Source organism: Podarcis pityusensis, assembly GCF_964106645.2.
Source record: "Podarcis pityusensis genome assembly, chromosome: 9".
NCBI lineage: Eukaryota > Metazoa > Chordata > Lepidosauria > Squamata > Lacertidae > Podarcis > Podarcis pityusensis.
In genome coordinates, this window is record NC_138034.1 from 60,969,407 (window position 1) to 60,995,673 (window position 26,267).

General features: G+C 39.7%; 1 protein-coding gene across 6 annotated transcripts in view; it reads right to left on the reverse strand.

Moving 5' to 3' along the window:
- Window positions 1-26,267, reverse strand: part of CCSER1 (coiled-coil serine rich protein 1) — a 701,360-nt gene that overhangs the window by 305,861 nt on the left and 369,232 nt on the right. For all 6 annotated transcript variants that reach the window (XM_081020752.1, XM_081020751.1, XM_081020753.1 and 3 more), the window contains one exon: window positions 24,474-24,557. In XM_081020752.1, the coding sequence (XP_080876878.1) occupies window positions 24,474-24,557 (84 nt within the window). The remainder of the gene's footprint in view (window positions 1-24,473; window positions 24,558-26,267) is intronic.

The window sequence follows — 26,267 nt, forward strand, 5'->3', positions numbered from 1 at the left end:
TGGGGGAGAAGTCTCAGTTTTGGGTTCTCTAATGTCAGCTTTGTCCCATTCATAACCTGGAGGGTCTCCGGTTCTGTGGCTCCTCCCACATTGTCCAGAGCTTCCATATAACCCTGCCAATGTGAGAAGGACCTGTATTGCTACCACATTTACAAAGCTAAACAAAGCTAAGCAGGGTCCGGTATGGTTTCAAATTGGATGGGAGACTGCGCATTAGGATTGGACTAGATGACCCTCAGGATCCCTTCCAACTCTACAATTCTATGATTCTAACCTAAGGATGAAATATACAGCAAATTCACTCTACTTCACACATGCAGCAGATGAGGGTGTAAAATTGTTTCTGGGATGTACCACTTCAGAATACATATGGAAGACTGAACGATTCTCTCCAGACATTCACAAAACAAACAAGGCAACAAGGGGGACAATTTGTACCCTAGCTTTCTGTCCAATATGCTAGACTCCTGTAAATGCTTTTTCCTCATGTACTGTTCATGTGATCCCACATCTGCAGTCTGCATAAGCTGTTTCTTGACTCAATTTACTTAGGTGAAGTAGGCCTCAGGGGGACTTATTTCCCAATAAACATATGAAGGATCAGGTTGAAAGGCAGTGTTGTTGTTGTTGTTTTATTAAAAACCAAAAACAAAACGTGTTTCAATGTAACGTTAACCAAAAAGAAAATACGTTGAGGTGTGGCAAAGTAATTAATTGGTAACATTAGTAGAACTTCCCTGGAACCAGTCTCTCTTCAAATTATCCCAAACAGGGGACTAAGGAAGATAGAGATTTGCATGAAATGGTGGTATATAAATCCAATCAATCAATCAATCAATCAATCAATAATAGAAGAGTTGGAAGGGACCACAAGGATCATCTAGCCCAACCTCCTGAAATGCAGGGATCTTTCACCCCACATGGGGCTTGAACCCATGACCCTCAGATTGAATCTCATGCTCTACTGACTGAGCTGTAAACAATTTAGTCTTAGAGAGTCAGTCATTTTGAGTGTTGGGTCAGGTGGCCAAATTGGAAAACATTCAAACGTGCAACCTCTTTACTGGGCCTTTTTACCCAGCAGTAAAAAGGCAGAACTACTTGTGACAATCTCCTCAAGAATTCCCTCTCAGAGGGAGTTGCGACCGCTGAAATTGTGACGCGCAGCTTCTATCGCCCTGTCCAAGCTTTTCTCAGACTTGGGAGAAACACTGAGATACAGCCTGCTGTGTGCTATCTCGGAATAACTAGGTTGCTTGTTGGTATCTGAAGAAGTGTGCTTGCACACGAAAGCTCATACCAAGAACTAACTTAGTTGGTCTTAAAGGTGCTACTGGAAGGATTTTTTTATTTTGACTATGGCAGACCAACACGGCTACCTATCTGTAACTAGGTTGCTTGTAGTAGATTAAAGGAGAGAAGTGAGTGCATGTAGAGAGATTGATGTATTCAGGAGTGTATGGATCTAATCCTTTTCACAGATTTGTATCACCTTTCTGAGGAGTTCTGATGAACAGTTCAATGACACTCTAGTTGGCAGATGGAAATGTTATTCCTTTGAAGGATGTAGCCTGTACCAGGATTTAACGTCTTACTTTGCTTGCATCAACAAAATCCAAAGGAAAAAGAGAAGTTTATTGTGATGGAAGAGGAGCAGTATAATCTCTGACATCAGGAACAAATCAGAAACTAATGTTGAAGGGGAATAGGCATAAACACAGCCTGAGTCTTGAGAGATCACCTAAGAATTTCTTGAAACACATTGCTTCCTGTCTGGCTAATGAACTGCCAGTTTCATAGATCTGTGGCCTTGAGCTACATAAGAATCAAGTAAGAAATAGGTTCTCTAGTAGTTGAGAATAATACCAGCATATAATACCAGCAACAATAAATAATCATATAAATAAATAACACTGCTCATAGTCAAGTAGTTGTTGATATAAAATAACTTATAAGAAATTATCTGCATTATAAATTACCTTTTTCTGACACTCCCCCCCCCGCCTCACAATTTGTGAAATCTTTTCCTATTAATGAGCCAAGTAAATAAAGACTTTGCCCTGGAGATATTTTTTATCTGTTCCGCACTTGATTGGTCAATGGAGACAGATATTTTATTTTGACTGTGCATGTGGTGAAGGAAAAGAATGGTTCAACAAACCAACAGAAACAAATGCTTTAGGGCAAATTTCCCACTAACATCACTTGTTCAAATTGCAAAAATATTTCATGGCTTTAACTATACAAATCAGGGAAGAGTACTTGGAAACAGTCTTGGATTTTGTATTGAATCATTTTATATCTATTTAAACAACAACAACTATTATTATTATTATTATTCCAACCATCTCTTTGACCCACACAGTTTTACAATTCTAATGATAAACCAGCCTATCCCTATCCCAACTGGATGCCTTCCAGATGTGCACAGCTGTATGCTGTGAATTGCAGCCCTCCCGCAACTTGAAGTATGGTGTCAACAACCCTAACCCCTGAGTCAGACCAGTGTCTCCCAAAAAGCTCTGTTTCTTTGGAAATACACCTCTAGGTTTTCCTATATAATATTCTCTATGTTTCTTGAGGACCATGGACATGTTGAGATTCCTGCATAACAGGGGGTTGGACTGGATGACCCTCAGGATCCCTTCCAACTCTGCAATTCTATGAGTCTATGAAATCATGGGGCTTGTGCACACCCTACATATATCAACTGCCTACTTGCTATCTACAGCAGAAGCAATATAGTAAAGTATTCAACCATCGAGCACTTCAATAATGAAGCAAGTTTGTGTATTTTGGTCCAAAATCTGAATAATTCAATCACAACTTTAGGATTTCTTTCAAAACTGCATTTTAGCAAATGAAAAATATATTCTTTTAAAAATATAAATATATTTAGAGGGACCTATCTCTGCTCTTCTGAAGAAGATTATACAGAAAACATCGATTTTCTTATCACCTTTATTAGGATGCTTATTAAATTTGAACAGTTCAGATTATAGATTTCATTTTTTCCCCTGGAAGCAAAAAACATATGGTCTTGGTAACTAAAGATAAGGATGCTTCAGGAAGGTAAAAAGTACTTAATTACCTAATAAAATTTACAAACAGTTTCATAGAGATTCAATACAAATATACCAAACTTCTATTTTCTTGTGGTTTAGGAAGAGGTAAACAGCTTCTATCATTAAACTCACAGGGCGATATTCAGCTAAAAGTAGACCCTTTGAAATTGACTGGGTTAAGTTATTTAGCTCAATTGATTTCAAAGCGTCTACTCGCCAACACCCATAGTTTCTTAATATCATTTAAAACATTTCTTTTTCCTTGAAAAAAAATACATACAAATGAAATGAGTTATAGCTGCTTATAGTTCTGTACTAGGCAAAGATGCTTGAATATTTTAATCGACCCGTATTTCGAATTGAACAACCCTGACCCATATCTCTGAATGAATGTGTAAATTGGAATGTAGTTAGTCTTCAGATTTTCCAAGTTATATTATGATGAGGTCTGAGAGCTGCATAAACAAGCAAGCAGTAAGTAGTAAACAAGCAAACCCCAGTGTTGCAAAATGTCACTCAGCAATATCAAAAGCGACACGATGGCCAGAAACAATTACAGTATAGAAAACTTTCGGAAATAATACAAAAGATCAAAACTATCAAACTGAAGTCTCTGAAAGCAAGCAAGCAAGCAATTCAACAGGTTTGTAGCCAAGTAGCTACAAAGCCTGCCTGCCACATAAGAATGGCAGAGAAACAAAATTACACTTCTTTGAATTTTGCAACACTGTTCTGCAACCAGGCAACATGTACAAAAAATGCAAATGTTAGGGGAAATTTCTTGCAAAAATGTGCTCATTGGTCAAAATGCTGATAAATTTTTATGTGGATCTGAACAACAACAACACAGCTTTTTGCAGAAATGTGGAGACCTGAATTGGAAAGCATTAGAAAGCTAGAGATCTACACGGGGACAAACAGAAGACGCCTTTATGGCTCCCCTTTATCTCACACACAGCCCAACAAGACAATGACAAAATTCCACCAAACAGCATACAAATCAATATGGCTAACCTGATCCAAAACACCCACCCGCCCCACTCACACATGAAAACAAAGATCACCACAGCCAACCACAAACAACAACCACACCCTAGGCCAACCCCAACGTCTCTCACCACCAAAGGAACACAAGTGAATAGCAGAGAACCTGCACAAGCGACGCTGACACAAAACCCCATGTATGTTAAGTATAATAGAAACATCGCCACCCGACCCCACCCCCACCCAACTTTCCCCCTTTCCCCCTCTTCTTTCTAATGTCTCAACAAATGAAACTGATCGGTAAAAATTGTTACTTGGGGGGGGGGGGGAGAGAGAGAGAGAGAGAGAGAGAGAGAGAGAGAGAGAGAGAGAGAGATTTCACATAATTTTGTAAACCAAAAAATCTTTAATAAAAATACATTAAAAAAAAAAAAAGCTAGAGATCTGAAATACACAGACTCATACACCCCAGTTCAAACTGTGGCTACAAATGTCACATGGAGGTAGCCATGATTTTGTTTTTTGTTTGTTTGTTTACATTACATCATTAGGAGGGACAGAAGCTCTTCGCATCCTGGTAGCCCCAGGCATAGTCACTCAGCAAAAAGCTTGTGCTTTATTTTTCATTGTACCTACTTTATTCTGATTTGAACTTTTTGGTTGCTTTTAAACCTTATTGATTTAAGTTTTAATGTTTAAAAAATTGCCCACGGAGGTTCCTTTTCTTCTTATTATCATTATTTGAAATCTATATACCTCTTTTCCAGAAAGATATTTACCTAAAACAGCACATAGGAATGTGAATACTTGGCATGTTTTATATATAATGGTCCATTCTAAAAGCAAATGAAATAGAATCCAGACAGAAAACGGGTTCAAGATCATTGTCCAGTGTGCTAGAAAACAAATCTAACTGATTAGAGTGGCCTTCCAATTTTTCTATTTTTATAAACTACAATATATAATAAATTAATTAAATTGAGGGGGATGAAATCCAGCCTGGGAGCAGAAATACATAAGGGCAACAGGTAAACATTTCAAATCGAAAAAGGCGACCCTTTTCAGTCTGAGGGGCACATGCACTTTTGAGCTACCTTTTGGAGGTTTCCTGCCAATCGTGGGGGTGACTTGAGGCAAAACTCGGCAGAACAATGAGAGAGAGAGAGAGAGAGAGAGAGAGAGAGAGAGAGAGAGTGTGTGTGTGTGTGTGTGTTACCTTTATGCAATAGGTTAGTTTTTACAGGTACCCACACACCCCTGTAAATTGGCATTTACAGGACTAGGGAGTCCTAAGGACCAGACTGAGAGGTGTAGACGGCCGCATCTGTGCCCAGGCCAGAGGTTTTCCACCCCTGTTTGAAGTTGAAAATGAAGCTGGAAAGCCGATCAACTCATATAGCAGGCATTGGAGGTACAATACACATATCACTGAAATCAATGGCAAAGTTCCCATAGGAAGTTATGGTGTTGCATTCCATCTGACAGTTCACTGCTTGATCCACTCTTTCAATTCTATCCCACTGGCCTTCAGCCACATCCAAATACGCACACTTCCAGCGGCATATGCTTCTTTGTGGACGTATGCACATTTGTCAGCAAATATTTTCATTGCAGAAGCTTAACAAGTGTAAAATGAGATCTCATATGACAGATGATCATCTCCAAAACATCCTGAAAACTGCCACTTTTAAACTCGCTCTGGAAATTGCACAAATGGCATCGCAAAAGAAAAGCAAGTTAATCCACCAGCGAAGTCCTGCTACGCTCATGCTAACATTATGCAAACTTTTTCAACAACGTTTTCTTAATAGAAAATCATGCAAATTAGCAGGCGGCATAAAAACGGCAGTTTCCCTAACAGCTGAACCAATATCTTCCACACCGATGCAAATTGTATGCAAAATATGCTAATTGCACTGAAAAGTATATATAAAGCCATGCAAGCTTCTGGGTCATGATTTTCAATGTTCCCTCAAACTGAAGATCACAATCCAACCATGGGAAATGCAGCAGTAGCTCCTAAGCTATTGCTCAGGTAGGAAACCTTCTCACCTTGAGCGCTACGTTCCCATCTGGGGCTACATTCTATTGGTGGGTGGGGCAAGAGGCAAATGTGACTGGAACAATGAATGTAAATTTAACTGTTGTACAGTAGGCTGCTTTCTATGCACACTCATATACCCCTCTTTATCCTCCATTACCAGAGGATCTCACATGTATTTTTTTGTATTTTACTTAAAATCAGTCACACCAATAAATAAATAAAATCCTAAGGAATTACATATTATTTTCCAGCTGAAATAACCCGAACAAGGAGCCTTGCATCTATGCCTGAATATATCAGATGATGTCTGGTGAAGATAGATGTGGCTACAGATTTTTAGAAATGATTCAAAAAGATTATAATTAATTCACATTGAATGACAATTGGCCAACCCAAACCAAATAAGACTATTCAACCAACTGCTTGAAATAAAGAAGTATTTTATAACGTTTTAATTTTCATGTATACACAATTATGCCATAATGAAGGAGTTTCAGTTCATTGCATTACTTGACATTTGTTACTTCCACACAATTAGCTGTGTGGAATGCATGTACAATACATCAAAATCGCTTTTCTAAGAACTTTTATTAATCCAATCTTCTTTGTTCTATCTAGCAGTAGCTAATACTTCACTCTACCTTTGACAAGTATCTATGTGCAGCAAAAAAACCCACACATTCTGTCTAAGAAAAAGAATGTGTAGTAGCTGCATTGATTATGTGGGTTGAAGTAAAGTTCCTAGCAATTTGAAAATGATATCTTCATAGCTGATCCTATAAAAGGTACTATTTGAACAATTCTGATTCCTGTCGAACATAAAGTTCCTGAAATGTTATTTGTGTATATATACTAAAAGTGTCATTACTATCCACCGCCAAGAGGGAGGTAACACCAGACTCCTTGGAGGTGGGGGTGAATTGTCCCTCTTCCCTAAAAATGCATTGCTACAAAAAAGCAAGCAACAAATGGTTTTATTTTAATTATAAATAAATGTCCCACACATCGCTCAGGGTGGTTTACCTCAATTTAAAAGCACAGTATATAAAAATACACAAAATACACAACATCAACATACGTTTAAAAAGCAGAGCTGGCCGAAAACACAAAAAGCTACTGAAATTAAAAAAAAAAAATTCAGTCGGCAAAAGGTGGCTAGAGAGGGGGCTATCTTCATGAGAGAGAGTATTCAGAGTTACGGTGCAGCCATTAAGAATGACCTATCTTTTGTTGTCATTGACCGTGCTTCCGCCACAAGCAAAAGGCTTCTCCTTCTGATATTATAGATTGGGGAGGATGATATGAGAGAAGCTGATCCCTCAGGTGTCCCTCAGACCATTTATGACTTCAATCATGAGCCCTCTGAACTGCACCCAGGAGAATGCTTTCAGCCAATGCAGATGTTGCACAATAGGTGTAACATGATCTTTGCTGAAATAAAAAATAAAAAAGTGTCCAGTAGCACCTTACAGACCAACTAAGTTTGTTCTGGTATAAGCTTCCGTGTGCATGCATGGTCTATAAGGTGCTACTGGATAATTTTATTATTATTATTTTATTTTGACTGTGTCACACCACCACAGCTACCTACCATGATCTTTGCTGTTACATTTTTGGTCAACTGCAGCTCCCAAACACTTTTCGAAGGTAGCTCCATGAAGAGTGCATTGAAGTAACCCAGTCTTAATGTAACTAAGACCTGTTATGTTGCCGTGTCCTGAACGAGCTTCCTTAGGCGTGATTGTAGCTAGAACACCAGCCTAAACTGAGCAAACAAACTGCTGGCCATGCAAATATAAAGATGCATCCAGAAACACGCCCAAATTGTGAATCTGTCGTTTCATGTGAAAGACAACCCAGTCCTAAAACAGGCTGAATCCGTACTCCAGAGCCTGTTCCCATCTTGTCTTTGTTATTTTACTTCTTTATTTCATTAAACGTATTAGTTGCTTGTCATCCAAAGGGTCTCCAAGCAGCTTACAGTACATTGGGAGGGGTACATAAATACATAATACCATAGAAAAGGAGGTTGGGGTGATATAACATACTGTATCAATATTCTATGCAGCAAGCTCCCTGCTACAGATGTCTGACCTGAGCATGAGCTAAACCAGAGGGAACTATACGTCAATGGCAGGTTCCCATAGCTCCTTTGTACTTGGAGCTCTCCTTCAGGTGCGTAATATCTGGATAGGGCTCAGGAAACTGCAGGTTCTAGACACAGTGTTGTCTGTCATCTGATCTCTCTGCCATGCCTGTAGGAAGCTCCCACAGGAAGATCCCCCTTTGCATATGCTTTCTCTCGCATTCGTGTCTGCAGGAAGGCCAAGAAATAGAGGTGAAAGGTAGAACGAGAAGTTTTGATTAAATGCTACCACTGGGCTGGACACTTGCAGGTCACTTAGCCACCTTCATAGTACAATTTCATTCTCTCTGCTCCAGTAGTTCAGACTCTGAGCAGGGCTGAACATTTCCAATTACTGTGCTACAATATGGTTGTCTTACGGGTCTCCGCTTATAATGACAGATTTTTTTTTATTTTTTTGCCTGCCAGTTGAAATAATCTGTATACAGAAGGTCGAATTACAATCTGTTTTACAGGAACAGCAAGCTACAAAGAAACCCCGAGGAGAAACCAGAACGCAGAGCGTAGATTTCCTTACTTCCCAATTACACTGATTATATTACCTCCAACATACACAAAGACAAATAATCTTCATTAACAATGCGTTGCAGCCCACTGTCATGGAATGGTTTGAAGGGGGGGGGCAGCCCTGAAACAACAGCACAGCAGAGTTGACCGACTCAGCAAGAAAGGTCAACAACATGCTGCTGGAACTGAACGCAAGTAATATTTACGCTGGTAGTTTCCCATAATGAAATGTTCCACTATCACATTTCAAACAAAGCTGTGCTCTTCTTTCATTAAAAAATACATATATCAGCCAGAAACCAAACCCTCTCCTCTGCTTTCAAGACTCTCTGAAAACAATCAGCTCAAAAGTATGTATATTAACTATTGCAGCAGTAGAAAAACAAGAGTTCACTTTGAGTGATGGTCAAAACAGATGCAATCAGATCACACTTGATCAGTTAGGTGGTACTGCAAGAGGAGGTCTTTAACCCACTGCCCTGATCAAAATTACCCCCCCCCTAAAAAAAACCACAACCCCAGCAACCTGTGATTAGTGCTCCTGACCAACTGTGGCAAAGATCAGCCAAGAGGGAGGATTTTACAGCAAGGGTACAGTGCATGGAGGAGAATTAAACACACACCTTCCAACAACAGACAGAGCTTTAAAAACTGTCCACAGCTTCCTTAAAGTAAAACAAATCAGTCAGTCCCACACACCATTGAGGAAGTGGAACCAGGTGCAGAGCTGTGGAGATGTGGGCCAGGGAGGTGTGCTTTCAGCTTAAATACATTGCCAGAGCCTGTATCCTACTAGGCAGGCAATCCTTCCCACCTGCCCATCCATGGGAATGACATTTGCCTTGGAAGAATTAAACCCCCAATCGATGTCCGTCAGTGTAAGGAAGCCCCATGAGGCACCAATTTCCTGAGCACCTGTCCTGCTAGCCTAATAGATGCTGTCTGTGCAAAAGAGGGAGGCAGTGGCAGGCTTGGGGAGATCACTAGACTTGCAGAAGTAAAACATATTTTGGGGACTAGGGATCTAAAACGGTACGGAGGGCTAAAAACAGTCTAATGGAGACCCAGCATGCTCTGTGGACATAGAATGCTAGTTGCCTGTTGGAGGGTGAGGAATGGAAAATGAGTGGTGGGGTGGAATATAGCATCTGGGAAGAGAGCATGGCTGGCTGAAACTCTGAAGGGGAACACTTCATACTGCAACATTTTGTTACAGATCTCACGTGCACACTTTTAAGTCTCTTGTGGTCTCTCCCTCCCCCAATAGTACGGCTATATGAGTTTTCATAAGTGGATCTGCCAGGGGTTCCACCAAGTGACTTTTGCATGAAAATAATATACTGTGCCACTGAGATACAGTCCTTTCCCTCTGGAATAAGCTCAGGTGAGTAATGGCAATGACAGATATTGCTGATTTAGATAATTACTCATCATAAACTTCTGGTTCCATAAAGGAGCGTCTTAAAAGTCTGCTGAATCAGTTTCTCCTAAAAGTAGCTGGCACAATGCAGGAGGCATTAAGCAGAGAGTATAATTCATCCCACTCACTATTCATTGTTTGTCGATATAAAGAAATGCTTTCTTACAGTACAAAGCCTTCAGTTCTGGTCTACAGTCCATGGTAGTAAAGTGAGAGGGAGGGAGGGGAGGGAAGCTGCTCTGTATTCATTTTAACCGAAGAACCATTTCTTATGGTTTGAACAGCATACATAGCTATGGAACAGAATAAAGTAATTTTAGCATCTTTTAAAATGGTTGGGAAACTCTTACGTCATCATTTGAACTGAGCCGAAAACAGTGAAGTGCTAATGAAGTTCATTAGCTTCTGACTGGCTAGCAACACAAACCTGTGCATGTTTACTTGGAAGTAGGGATGGATGAATCTGTCAATTTTGCTCTCTCTCTCAGTTTGTCATTTACTCCAGTCATCAATCTCCATCCATTTGTCAATTTACTATTTTAAAAAAAATGCTCACGAAGATTCATTTCTGCAAGCAACTTTGCCTGATTTAATGTATGTTCTATATAATGTATATGAAATTATTTGCATACTTTTCTCAAATACATACTTTTTGCAAAATGAATATCAAAAGTTGAAGTGTGCATTTCGAAGGGTAGCTACACTTTGGCTTGTGCACTGTTTTAGGAGGAACAAATTAGGTAGGTTTGCATTAAAATGCAAACCAAACCAAATTTCTCCCCCATTCCTCCTTGGAAGGAAATATGGCTTTGTTCAATTGGGCTTATTCCCATGCTAATTCCCACGTTATTCCCAAAGTAAGACTGCAGTGCTACACACACTTACCTGGGAGTAGACCTCACTGAATGCAAATAAATAAATACTTAAACGCTGTACTGCTCCTATAGAAGGAAGGATCAATCAATCAATCAATCAATCAATCACACAGTATACACATTGGGAGATCAGTTACTGAGCCTAACCTACCTCGCAAGGGTGTTGGGAGGATAAATCTGCAGGGGGGAAATAACCAGGTATACCACTACAAACTCGATGGAGGAAAGGTGTGATGTATATCAATGAAAGAAAGAAAGAAAAAAAGAAAGAAATCTAGGATGGAGGAGTGAAATTGCAAAGACTATATGATGGACTTGCCAGTACTAGCTCAATATCTAGACACCTGACTGAGGCAGGGAGGATCATACTTATTTCCACATAAAACAGATGAGGTGTGAAAGACATCGTCTTTATATGTGATCATTTTCAAATGCTTAATTAGTCATAAGAGTAAAAACTTCACTCCCAAGCTCCTTGAGAAGAACTGTGCTATTTATAGAACATTTCTGGAGGTAGTCTACTCCATCAAATGTCAAGTGGGAGGATGTAAAGGATAATAGTAAGGTAAGGTATAAAGAAGAAATTTTCCTGGAAACTCTTGGTTTAAACAGAATTTTCCAAAAGCAGATTTACACCAAATGATTATCTAGGAAGTCTTGAGACCCTTATATACATTGTGCATTTTAAAATATCACCAAGTTTAACTAATAATAATATTAATAGGTATTTTTGTTGTAACAGACACTTTCAGCCAAAGACCAGGGATCTAACCCTATGGATGCTTACTTTGAAGTAAGTCCTACTGAGCAAGCTCCAATAGAGCATGATATTCAGCAAACATGCATTGGATAGGCTGCAAGTTTCTCTGAGTTAAGAAACATACGTTCAGCTTTCTTCCACTGAAAACCATGGGATTTCATTGTGTTTAACTACAGCTGGGTCATTTCCCTTGCTAAACAGTGTTGTTGTTTTTTCTAGCACACACAATGAACTCTCTCTTTCTGGTACCGGTAAGTCACAATAAAAGACATTATGACTGCACAGGGCACATTTTCAAAAAACAAGGAATCTAACTCATCTGGGAAATAGCTCTTAACATGAAGAATGCTTGACATGTAATGTAGAGATTATTATTAATCAATTTGTGGCTCTACCTATTTGCAACTAGGTCTGGGTAGTGAAGAAACAATGACTTAAAAAGTGCAACTTTAATTGAGCCAAAGAAATAATAAAAACAACTTTTTACCCAGCTACCAAATCAATGTAATAAATGAAACACTGGAGCTTCAAGCGAAGCCTCTTTCCCATTATTTAATCGCCTTAGTCAAATTTGCTCCAATGTGCTATCAATCATTTTATGAGCTCTTTAAAACTGGATATTAATACTGAGCTTGTTTGCTCAAAGGAATACAGACTGAGCTTCTAGGATTTATTTGTATTCTGATTTTTAGCAGAGTGTAGCCCAGATCCAGATCCAAAAGCAGAAAATGATTGAAATTAAATAAGCAAGCAGGCTTCAGACTGAAGCCAATACAACAGCAGAGGGAGAGATTTTGCACTTAATAAGTGCAATGTTTAATAAACACATTCTAAAGCAGCGTCCAAATAAATTGGATATTTTAGAATGCCTTCTGAATTTAAAAACACATCATTTGGCCTTAATAGCCTTCTGTGAGAGCTCATTCTTCTCTCTAATGGCAGATTCTTTCATCAAGAATTAGTACATTAGGAACTGAAAAGAAGCTTGTCCAGCAGACGATACATAACATAGGTACTGTAATTTCACAGTCCTATTAAAAAGATGTACAAGGATGAAAAATAGCAGCAGCCCTTGTGCTAATGCTAACAGCACAGTACATTAATACTTCAAAACTAATCAATCACCCAAGACAAAGGCAATCAGCTGATTCATACCTCTGAAATCAGCCATATAAATTCCCAAGAAAGGGCAAAATCTGATAATGGCTTTCAGTTCCTGTTAATAAGTATTTTGCCACAAGTTTCAAAAGACCTAAGACATATGACTGGGAAATGCTACATATTTCTAAAAGAATGTGGGTGACAATCCCTTGGTCTCCACTTTGTCTAGGATGCATAAAATGTACTTTGGAGTTGAAGGAAACAAAGAGCCCAGTGGTACTAAGGAATAAAAAAACACAATTTTGGAGGTTAGACTAAGGTCATCTAATCCAAAATTTCCTTTCCAGTGCTGAACCATCAATTGCCAAGTGATTGTTTTCTGTATTGTATGTTTCCAAATATGAAGTCAGTAATACATGTGAAAAGAATCCAGGGGTCTTAGTAGACCACAAGCTTCACATGAGTCAACAGTGTGATGCAACAGCAGCAGAAAAAGCTAATGCTTCTCTAGGTTGCAACAACGTAAGTATAGTGTCCAGGTGAAGGGGAGTAATAGTACTGCTGTATTCTGCCTTGGTCAGACCACACCTGAAGCACTTTGTCCAGTTCTGGGCACCACAATTTAAGAATACTGACAAGCTGAAATGTATGCAGAGGAGGACAAACAAGATGATCAGAGGTCGGGAAGCTAGCCATTCCTTATGAGGAATGGTTGAGTGAGTTTGGTATGTTTAGTCTGTTAAAGAGGAGACTGAGAGGAAATATTATAGCCATCTTCAAATATCTCAAAGCCTGACCCATGGATGATGCAGGAACTTGTTTTCTCCTGCTTCGGAGGGCAAGACCCAAACCAATGCTTCCAAGTTTCAAAATATTCTGACAAAATATCAGGAAGATCTGTTTGACAGGGGAATAGACTCTCTTGGGAGCCTGTATACTCTCCTTCACTGGAGGTTTCTAAGCAGAGGTTAGATGGCCATTTGTCACAGATGCTTTAGCTGAGATTTTTGTATTGCAGCAGGATAGAATAGAGGAGCCTTGGTGTCCCTTCCAACTCACAATTCTATGATTCATGAGGGTGATATGATGACATATATAGCAGATTAGACACAGACACAAACCACATGCCTGGTGTGGAGGTATTTGGAGGGGGAAATGGTGGATAAATGTAGGGTGAAACTCACTAGGACCCTGGAAAAAGTCTAAGTTTTAAGATATTCAGAAGCTTGGGGGCTTTCCAGTAAAAGTGAGGCAGCATTGCCTTTTTCTTTTCTTGTTTACAATAGTGCATTTCTTTTTACGGCAGCAATCAGGGACCAGACAGGATGGTTTCTTCTTCCCACAATGTGCTAGTTGAAATTTAAGTATGTTGTGATGTAGTATTGCTACAGAAGTGTTGTATGGGGATTGGGAATAGTAGCTCCCACTGGTCACTGAAAGGAAGACCACCTACTTTTGTGTCCTGCAGGCATTCTTCACCCAGGACTAAAACCAGCCAAACAACTTTCAGCATTCTACACTTCCTTGATGCCCCTCTCTCTCTCTTTCTTTCTATCTATATGACACTATATATATTTCCTCTGAAATAGCGATGGGCACACTCCCACTGGCTGGCCTTAGAAACTGTTCATTGTGTGTGTTAATGTTTCTCTCAGCTTTCTTAGAGAATGCCCACAAGACACCTTTGTAGCTCTTAGGCTTTTCCAAGAAAGCACACAAGGACAAATTGGGTGAAATGTGCTCTTCTACGTCAGCCCCCTCCCCCTCCTTTAAGTAAAGGAACATCAAGGAATCATAACTGGTGGTGCAGAAGTGTCTCTTAACTGGAAATTATGTTTCTAAGCATGCTTAAGGTTATCATTTTAGGGTAATAATGAAGCACGTGGGATTAAGATGCCCTCTGCTGTCTCTAGCCAGTCCTCTACACCACCAGTTTCCTCTTCTTTTTCATGAATACAAGGTGTTTTGTTTTATTTGAATCTAACTTGAAAGGATGTGGACAAGCAGAGAAAACAGGCTAGGGATGGGACAATCCCAGCATGAACTGGACCTGAATTCTGAGGGCCTCAGTGCTGCTTCATAATGAGGTGAGACCTTCCAAACTTCTCAATTCTGTATTCAGCCCCATCACTGCTATGAGTGCAGAATGGGCAGCCTAAGTCCAACAGAGTCAAAACTCTCTGTCTTTCCCTCATTTGTACAGTGAAGGATATCATTTTGCAAGCTAATGGGCTTTTTAGTTAATGGACAATTGAGCTGTTTCTCCACAACTGTCTTTACGTACAGGATTTTCATTTTTTAGGGACTGAGCTAAAATAGGGAGGCACACATTACACACATAGATATGAAACATGTCATCCCTGCTTCAGCAATTGGTGCTCATAAAGAATGAAGGGAAGAAGTGCTGTCCTCCTTCTGGTGTAGTTTTGTAACATTTTCACACAGCTACCGTAAATTTGATTTGCAGATAGTGTATGGTGTCGATATATAGGCTGTGTGGCCCCTGACTGCCTGGATTACATAGCTGAGAAGAAGCAGCTATCAAGAGGTGCAGAGCAGAAGAGTGAACTGTAACCAAACCAAACAGGTTAGGGGGCTTTGGGAGAGTGCTTAAAGTCAACCCCCAAGTCCCTTTTCACACCACCACCACCATTTCCCATGGAGCCCTAAGTTTAATCACACTAACTTGGTTAAAGATTGTATAGCAACTGGTGTTATGACTGAGGGCAATAAAGAAAGTTGCAGTGTTATTAACACTTCCTAGGGCAAATAAAGATCAAATAGCGGTAGAGATAGAAAAACACAATTTATTAAGAAATTTGGCAGAAGAGTGTTGATGAGTCACGTCCTCCCACTGTTTCAAAAACCACAGGGAGAAAGAAAGCAAATATCTTTGTCCCTTAAGGGATGAATACTATTTTCATAAATTAAACAAGATGGGGCAAACTCTGCTCCAGAGAATTAAATTCCATGTTTGATAGATAAGACCCAGACCTGAAGCAGGTCCAATGATTTATTAACAGCCCTCCCATTAAGTGTATGCATTAGCAACACTCGTCTGGATGAAAAGAAGAGATACAGGAATGTTATGTTGTTCTTACTGGCCGGTCCTATGAATCTCCCCTAGCTAACCTGGCAAAACAAATGCTAGGTTGATCCATTCTGTCTGCATTTTTAGTTTTCACTCTGAAAGGCTGTAGAATAATAGCACTTTTTTGCAGCAATTCTAATTACTGGGGGGTTGGGGGCTTTACATGGGGCAGCAGAGAGTTTTGTCAAGTTCTCTGCCCCACATTCTTTGCACAACAACAGAAGCTTTGCTACTGCTTCAGCAGCTGCCCAATGATGCTTGCTAGTCATGGCAGACCTGATTGTATTCTGGGATAGGCTGCAATAAAACAAAAATAAATAAAATAAACATCTATAAATGACAACAGCATCCTAAGTATGTTTATTTAGAAGTAAGTAACTGTGTTCAGTGGGGCTTGCTCACAGGACATGATAATAATTGCTCAGCAGTTATATGATTTTATTATATGTATAAAGAAGTATACAGTACTTGGGGTGAACTCTGTCAAGACCTCATTATAGGGAGAGGAGTCCTTCATTCCCACTATGGTCCAATCTGGGTTTCCCTCTAGATACACAATACTTCTGCTCTTTGCACTGGAAGGAAAGCTCTCAATGGCACCAACAGGACTACTACAGATTGCTCCCCTATTTTCCCCACCCCAAGATAACATAGAACCCTTCAGTTGTAATGGCAACCCAACCTGTCATTATTATGGGCATTTTGCTAGCAAATACTTATTCTTTCATTGTGACCATTCTAAGTTGATCCCAGATTGGTTCCCCCCCCCCCCCAAAAAATGTAGAGTTATTAAATGATACAGCAAAATTTAATGCAAAACAATGTGGTCTCACTCCATCTCCTTGCTCAGAGAGGTCTTGGAGCGGCATATCCATTGGCTGCTGCTTCTCCGCAGCCCTGGAGAACAGAATTAATGCAACATCAAAGGCTAATGCCCCAGACAAACCCAACCAAATGCATAAAGCTAATAAATTAGCAAGATGATCTCATAATTTGCCATTAGCCAGTGGCTCAGGCTTTGTCCTGCTTTATAAAGTCAATGTAGTACCCAATTAAAAATTAGTAAGCAGGATCTGATGCTCTTTAATCAGATTTTCAGAAAATGATCATAGATTGTTATTAAGTTATTACAAACTGATGTACACTAGAATATCAAAATTGCATGAAGTCCAATTATCCAAGGAGAGGAAACCTCAAAATTAGTTTAATATACAGGACAGCGCAGCCTATGCAGAAGTATTCAACATGGCCTAATGGATTTAGGATTGTAGCTTAGAAGGCTGATTGACTATATATGCAGCTCGCAAATCACTTAAGTTGTTTTTTAAAAAAGATAAATAAATAAATCAGTTTCATGATTTTGAATGTAATACTAACTGTCTCTCCTGTCATGTCATTTATAAGACAAACCATAAACCTGAAGGAACCACAAAGAATACCCAATACATATATAGGTCCAAATGTCTGTTTCTAAACTGCCTTAGAGAGAGACATATTCAGCTGGTTATTAAGGAACTCCAAAACAATCCCTGCTAACCCTGTTCAATAGCTGAAATGACTACTGAGTTAAAGATTTTGAAAGGACATGTAATGCAGTAGCTAATGATCCATTCAGCTCACAGACCTTAATGATCAACCATGTTCCAAGGAGCTTTAACAGAACAAAAGATTAACATGTATCCCATGTAATCCATTGTGTTGTATGGTTTTAAGTAGAAACATCCCCCCCTCCAAGTTCAATGAGACTTACCCCCCGCCCCAGAGTCAAGTGTACATAGGTTTGCAGCACTACAACCTCTCAAAATGTTAAACCAAACCAATTTTAGTTCAGGGTAGTGAGGCAGCAGCAAGACCAGGGAAGGAGTGAAGCAGCCATGATCTTTGCTCTGGGCACCTGCACACTGCTCATGCTCTAGAATAACACAACAGGGTCCCATCACTGCACACAGAATATAGGCTATTGTAAGATTCCCTTTTCCAGAGTCAGAGTCAAAAAAACACCCTGGATCCTGCATCGGTCTCTACAGCCAAAGCAGGCACTGCAACCTTCCAACAGGTTGACTTCACCCCAAAAGTGCACTGTCTTCCGAGACAGATGAATGCCAACAACCCCCTCTGGTTCTTTCCCACCAGACCATAGTCTGTAAGTAGTAGAATGTGTGCCCCAGCCAGGGCTTTTCAGGTTGAAGAAAATTACAGATTTACACAATGCAGCACATAGTCAAATTTATAGAGAAATACAAATGCTCCCTTTGTATCCTTATTTTTCAAGCAGCTCCATTTGTCATGGAGATTATTTATATACTATGTAGAAACAGAAACAAAATAGCAACCAAGTTTGGAAATAATACATTATGAAAAAGAGACTATTAGGGAGGAAGAATTCCTTGTGAAATGGTATCATCAGTTTCTAATGAATATTCCAGTGCTTGTCAGGAAACCCATTTAGAGGGAGGCCAAAATCACTTTCTAATTTTCTCTACAGCTTTATCATATTTTCTCCCATCCCTAAGGCCAACAGTATTGCAGACTGATTGGCCCATAATATTACATCTCCTCAGGGATGATTTATCTTTGCATAGAATACCCTCATATTTTAACACTGATAAAAAAATATTTACATTTGTATGGAAATAAGGTTCAGATCTAACCAAGCCTGCTTCCTGTGTCAAAGCACCTATCTTTGGAGTAGATCCTGTGGTGCTTAACGCAACCATTTGAAATTAGGAGTAAATTGCAGCCACCCAAAATTGCAAAAAAGGTGTTCAGATAAGATGCACTTCTAATAAAGCAGAGATAAATAAACTCTGGGTTTAACATTGTATGTGAAATTCACAGGACTTTTTTGACTCCTCCACAAGCATCACAAATAAAGCCCCAGGATGTGTTCTGTGTGTCACAAAGTCTAATGGAAGTGCACAAAAGCTTGGATGCAGACACGTTAGTGTTAATTGGAAGCAATCAGAATTATTATTATAATCAGTGTCACATAGGTTTTTGTACTCTTAAACTTGGGGTACGGTAGATTAAACTTCATTTGAAGCAAGCAGGGATGCATTCACACTAATCCTGCAAACCACCACTATCTCTCTGTACCCTTCTTACTTCCAACTCCTACAGTATGTGGAGCCAACATACCAGGATGCAGAACTCCTCAGACCCAAGTGAATGTGGCTGAGATCCGACCCATGAGCAGAATGAATAGCCATGGGCAAGTCATTAGATCACAGCTTCACTTTCTCATATATAAAACTGGGTTAATGCAGATTGTAAGGTAGTAGTGAGGAAGAAGAAGAAAACTGAAACACCAGAATGGTGTACTGGTGTACTAGGACTTCAGAGGACCGGGTTCAAATCCCCATTCAGCCACTAAGCTCAGTGGGCGATCTTGCGCAAGTCACTCTCTTTCACCTTAAACAACCTCAAAAGGTTGGGTAAAATAAGAGGGTAAAATGAGGGGGTACAAAGAAAGAAGGGTGGGATAAAAAGGAAGTCGTAAATTATTTATTTGTTCTAACGTGAAAAAGTAATACACTGAGCAATTTCCGAACAGAATCTAATAATAGGGTTTGAACTATCAGGAAATAAAGAGAGACATGTCATGCCTCTCCACCCCATTCATCGGCACGCAGCTCGCTTACCATTTCCTCAGTGTGACAAAAAGATGAAGGCACTTTCAAAGTAAAGCCAGGTCATATTTATCTAAATCTGCAAGGAGACCTGTCAGTAAAATCGTGCATATCTCCTGAAGCTAGCCGTCTGCCGGTGACACCTTAACATAAGACAAGCATATGTGGTGCATTATTATTAAAGGGGTTTTAAGTCACATTGTAAGATCTCTAGATGGAGACACTTAAGGACAGAGTTTTATTGCCGACACATTCAACTCCTGCCATATTATTCCCATGCAAATCATGTCTGAGGGAATCAGCATCAGACCAGGAACCTCTTCCTGCAGCGGTGCCACAACAATCATTTATCTGCATCCGGCACCGAGTGGTGCAAAATGACGCCACTTTGTGATAGAGACTTAAACTAATATGCAGAATCACCTCCACAAGTGCAAGGGAATATTAAAGATTCTATCTTGCTGACAGCTTTTCATCAAGGCTTCAGAGAGTGCGAGATATTGGGAGGCTAATCCACATTGTGTATCATTGGATACTGTCATTTTCACACTCTACAGCTGCCTTGCTGAGTTGACTTGAAGAGTAATTACTGCTGAGATAAGCCTTTTTCTGGAATACGTGCAATTAATTCTCCCTGTAAAAAGAAGGAAAGGAATCTGACACTTTAATAATGTTTAAGTACACCTAATCTATTTCTTTTCTGCTCAGATGTTTCCTAAATATGAGGAAGAAAGAAGATTTGAAAGTACTTACAGCTGTCTCTTCTTATGTAAATCATCCATGGACCTCTAATATCCGATCATAAAATAGCCAACGTGAAATAAGATCAAAAATTATAATAGAATGCAGAACAAGTAAGGAATTATCAAAAAGATGAATGCACAATATGATTTTCTTGCGTACAACAGTTACTCTTATCAAACAGAGATTATCATGCCATTAAAGTTTCAAGGGCGTGAAATTTAATTCAATTGTAAGATGTATTTGGAGGTGAATTAAAACTACTTTTCTATTTCTATCTACCTTGCTTCAAAGCACATGTACCTACATATTTTCCATGTTTTTACAATCTTCAGTTCTAACAAATATTAAAACTAATAAAGCTACAGAGAAGTAGAGGTACAGTTAGTGTAAACTAGATTTGCTAGCACCAGTGAGAATATGGTCCCAAATATCACACACAAAGACCTGATTAGTTTGGAAAAGTCCATGTTAATCGTCCAGCATAGTATACGTTGAATTTTATGACACTCAGCCATGTGCAACTCCGATACTAAATAGCTCAAAATGCCAGTAGTACAAAGACCAATTGACCAACTGTTTTAAACTAAAATTTTACCCTCAGCATACTGTAAGGTTGGGGGGAACAGTAAGCCTGAGATTATCGTATATACTCTCAAGAGAAACTTATCCAATATTTTTAATACCCATGATCTCTGATAAATTGCCAGGTTAAAAGATGTTAATGCCTGCCATCTTTTTAATCACCTAAAATTAATCCTAGGACCTCCCAGCCTACTGCATATGTTCCAACAGCTTGTCTTGACTTATTAAGCTTCTCATAAGAAGTAGCTGCAGTGGATGCATATTCTCTATAGACCAGGTTTCAGACAGAAAGATCTCATCAAATGCCACAATGTTTGTGACTATGATGAAAAATCAGTACAGGAATCACAGCATTAAGGAATAGTCCAAATGAAACACTTTTCTGCATGGAATCCGTATTTGTTTCGGTATTTCAGTAAGGTGTGTTGATTCTATGAGCCATAGAGTTCAACAGTCCCCATCAGCCTCTCTCTATCACACTAACAAGTATCAACACATGAAATGTTGAATTTTATTGCAAGGCCACTGAGTAGCATTAAGTTTTCTTTTGCCACTCATATAGAAGAATCTTTTATTGAGCTTTATCTGGTCCAGAAAACATAGGTCTGTTTGTTTACTGGCATTGCTTAGAAGAAATACATTGCAACTACCTCTTGACTTTCAGGTCAATACACCAATGACTTTCAGCATTTTTTCAGGTTCAGGGTGCCCATTCTGACCTTAAAGCCATAGGTGCTGTGCACTTGACATCTTCCTCTTTCCCCTGATTGAACACATACTGTCAGGTTCTACCAAGTTAGGAGGCTAAACTGACATCAGATAATAAGAATGCCTTCTTAGTGATGGCTTCTATTTTTTTAGAACTCATTTTCTCTATGCCAACTGGTTAATGCACACACACACACACACACACACACACACACACAGTGTGTGAGAGTGTTTATTCCTTTATATATTTAAATCTGACTTTTCTTTATTTATACACCTCTCAAAGCTTCTTATATAAAAACAGAAAAATAATAATAAATACAGCAATTAAACAAACAAATGCTTTGTAGCATCTGATATGCTCTGCATCATTTCCCCTTTACTTTAACATGATATTCGTTAAATACATTGCCATCCTCTCTTGTTTTGCTATACCCTGCTTAGGGGGGCTTATGGATGAAAAGGAACCTTTCAATAACAAGCAACGATTTTTTCCCTAGATTTTATAAACAAATTCTTACATTTCTATCCCACCTTTTATCCTTCATAGATCCTAAGGCTGCCTTTCTCAACCTTGGGTCCCCAGATGTTGCAGGGCTACAACTCCCATCATCCCTAGCTAGCAGGGCCAGTGGTCAGGGATGATGGGAGTTGCAGTCCAACAACATCTGGGGACCCATGGTTGAAAAAAGCTTTCCCAAGGTATCAAAACCTACTTAGTTCTAATTTTTGTTTCACTTTATAAGTCACTCTGGGTCACATTATTTTCCAGGGGGGGGGGCACAATCATTCAGTCCAGTGGCATACATGTGGCTACCAGGCAGTCAGCATCCAGGCACTGAACAGACTCAAACCTGCTTAGCATCAGCAAACGGGTGCGCTCATGCGCCTTCAGGCCTTAGCCATGTGGTTTTTGCCTAATATGAAACTCTGGCACCGTGTTCTCATGTCTGTGACAAACAACAGATTCTCTACCCAATGAGCAGATACCAATGCCAAGGAAGCCAAAGCTCACTGTAACAACAGAGTATAATTCTGCAATGACAAACATCACCAGCCACTTTGTAATATATGCCTCAGACAAGACTGATGTTGTATCACTGCTCCACCAATGCACAAAAGCTGGATGCTCTCCGTATTCCATTTTGTCATTTAATTTTATATACTAATTACACCATATATCATTCCTTAATGTATCCACATTTGGAAACAGAACACAGATAACCAGTATTTATTGTAGAAGGAAGTCTCTTTTCATCCTTGAAAAGAACTTTTTCTGCGTGTGCGCATAATATGAATGAAGTCCGAATTAATTTGCATAGAAAATTGTTTACGGGCGTGCACACACACCTCTGTATTAAATCAATATATAGAAACATCCTATATATGTATATTTTGTAGATATAGGATGAAACCAAATAGCCAGTTAAGTTTATGTATGGTCATAAATTAGAGGTAACACTCAAATATCCTCTGTGAAAGCCACACGTCTGCTGGTAATATATTTTGCTGTTTATTCCCTCTGTAGCTGCAGACCCACTTCACACAAGCCTAAGGAGTCCTCCAACACCCCACACCAGCTACTCAGAGAGCACAAATGGGAATAAATTAATTGGTCCATGTCTGATGAGCTTGCCTGTTAAGAGAAACTCACTGATCTCCACAATGTGGTAACCAACCATGGTGATAGGTGTTGGTGTATTGCCAAAAGAAACTTGTAACAAGGCGTGAAGCATGACCTTGAACAGTTGGGGCATGTGGCAGGGTGAGACCATCTCTCTCTCTCTCTCTCTCTCTCTCTCTCTCTGTGTGTGTGTGTGTGTGTGTGTGAATGATGGTCAGAGTGGCTGAAATAATATGTGAAAGTTTGAAAGCCTGTCTCTCTGGCTGGATGGCTGAAGAGAGCAGAAATCTGTATATACCGTATTTTCCGGTGTATAAGACGACTGGGCGTATAAGACGACCCCCCAACTTTTCCAGTTAAAATATAGAGTTCTGAGGAACTCTGCTGAGACAAAAAGAAAAGGAACCCCAAGAGTTGGCACTAACAGTAGGAGCTTGCCTACCATTGCCCTTAGGCACTGAGAGTTGGCCGTGAGCCCTGGAAGCTCATGCAACCCCATGCAAGCTCATGGCTGCTTAGTGGGGAATTGCCCTGATGTGAAAAGCAGCCAGTGCCCAAGACCCTCCATATTTGTCCAGTGTGGTAACCCTAACTGAAGTCAATTTATATTCATTTTAAAATGTACTACTTATGATACAACAGATCCAGATTTAGCGCTGACCTATTGAAATCAATGGAATCATGACTAATTCCAGTGCCATTGATATCACTGGGTATGCTCTAAGCATGACAAAGTCTGGATCCAAGCCCAAATAAAGCTAATAATGTGTGGAAACAGGGAAAATAAAAGCATGTCACCAGGAAGCACCACTGATATTTCACCACTAGATCCGCATGCACAGCCACATCAGAACTGTTGCTATACAGGAGCTGTAGAGAGTTGCAGCTTTCTTCTCACCACTGATTAATGCATCTTGATACAGCAAGACAACTGTCAACACAATCTTCTAAAACAGAACAACCACTATTTATGTGGCCAGGTAGTAAGTAGCCCTTTCAAAGGCTGGCAAGTCCCCATATATTTAGGGTCATAAAACCTGCATGAATCAGAAGTGAACGATTAAGCGGGCTCCAAGCTATCCGCTTTGTAAGAGGCACCACCAGCTTTATTTATTTATTTACTTGGTCCCAGCGAGTGACCTTGTCAGTTACGAGCAAGTTCCAAAAGAAAACAAGCATTGCCTCTCGCTTACCAGCTCTTCGCGCAGTTGGGAAATGAGTTCATCTCTCTCCTCCAGTTGAAGCTTCAGCGCTGAACATTCATCTTTCATTATATCCTATAAAAACATCAAAAGAGATGTTATAATAGACTTTGTGCTTTTCCTTTGCTCCTGACAAGAAAAGGCAGCTTCACACAGTGCAAGATAATTACATCCAAGTAATGAAAGTCAATGCCCCTCTATCATGTGCAATATTTTTAATAACATATTCTAAGTTTGCAGGGTAAACAACCTAATGCATCCAAAGATATTATATGCACAGAAATGTGAACAGCTCCCTGTGTGTTAAGCCTGTTTTGTTAGTGTCTGACTCTTTTAAGCCCTTTATTGAAGCTCCTGTCAGGCGTCTCTTTATTTTAGTGAAGGAACAGATGGCCATAAAATTTCATAGTTCTGTTCACACAAAACAACACTACAGAAGTTTCACTTCGGATGCATTATTGGAATTCCTTTATTAAAAAAAAAATCAGACTGCAGATGGAAAAAGCAGGAAGATGCACATGTAGGCATTCGACAAACAGGAAGGAAGCAACCCTTCCATGAAAGGAAATAAACCAGCATGACAGGCAACAATATTGCTAGCAAGTCAAATGTTGTGGCCAGTGGCTGATTTAGTTTTCTTCTAAATGAGATTCAAACAACACAGGTCATGGGCCAGGTTGAGCAAAAGGCATGAAATTAAACTGAAAGAAGGTGTCCATGAAAGTGCAAAGGCTAGAAATGAAAGCAAGGTTCTCAACTATCGGGGCATATCTGCACTACAGACCTAAGCTGGCCCGACAATCATTTCTTCTTCCTAGGAAGATCAGGAAACTGCTGTTTTATTGATTTCATTGGACATATAGCCCCAACATTATCTGAAATATACTCAGAGTCGCAAAGTGATTTCATGCTCTTTATTCAGCTCATAGTGGTGAGGAGGAATGAATGAACGTCCCCTCACAGTATCTGCTTTATATACATTATTTACACAATGGGCTGCACATGATGGGCTAATTCCGGAATTCTACTGTAAGCCAATCAGGTTGTGGATTCACTTCTATCTGGAGCATGATTGGGTGGTTCCTGCCAACCAATCATACTGCTGCATTGTTCTAGGACCAATCAGACTGCTGCATTCTGAATCCTATTGTTCTAGGACCAATCAGACTGCTGCATTTTGGATCCTATTGTTCTAGGACCAATCAGACTGCTGCAGTTTGGATCCTATTCAACTCAGTACATAACATTATCCCATCTCAAAACCAGTATGCTATATATTCTGTTGTCTCCCTCTCTTCTATAGGGGTATGGGATGGGACTGGATATTGCTAGGAATACACCACACCACCAACAAATTGCACTTGTTTTATATTTTGACACATGCCCTATTTTGTGTTAATTTTGTTGTTTTCTGGTGGTTAGCGGCTTTGGCCTTCCCTTGGAAATGAAAAGTGAGTTATAAATCATAGCTGCTTTAAATGAGTCAGGCCACTGACCAATTAGATCAGTGTTTCACAAACTTGGGTATCCAGCTGTTTTTTGGACTACAATTCCCATAATCCCTGACCACTGAGCCTGCTAGCTAGGGATGGTGGGAGTTGTAGTCCAAAAACGACTGGATAAGTTTGGGAAACACTGATCTAGATCAATGTTGTCTACTCTGACAGCAGATCTCCATAATTTCTGGGAAGGGATCCTTCTCAGCCCTACCTGGAGATACTGATGGGTCCTTCTGCATATAAAACAAATGTTCTGCTGAGCGATGTCCCTTCCTCAATAAATGTA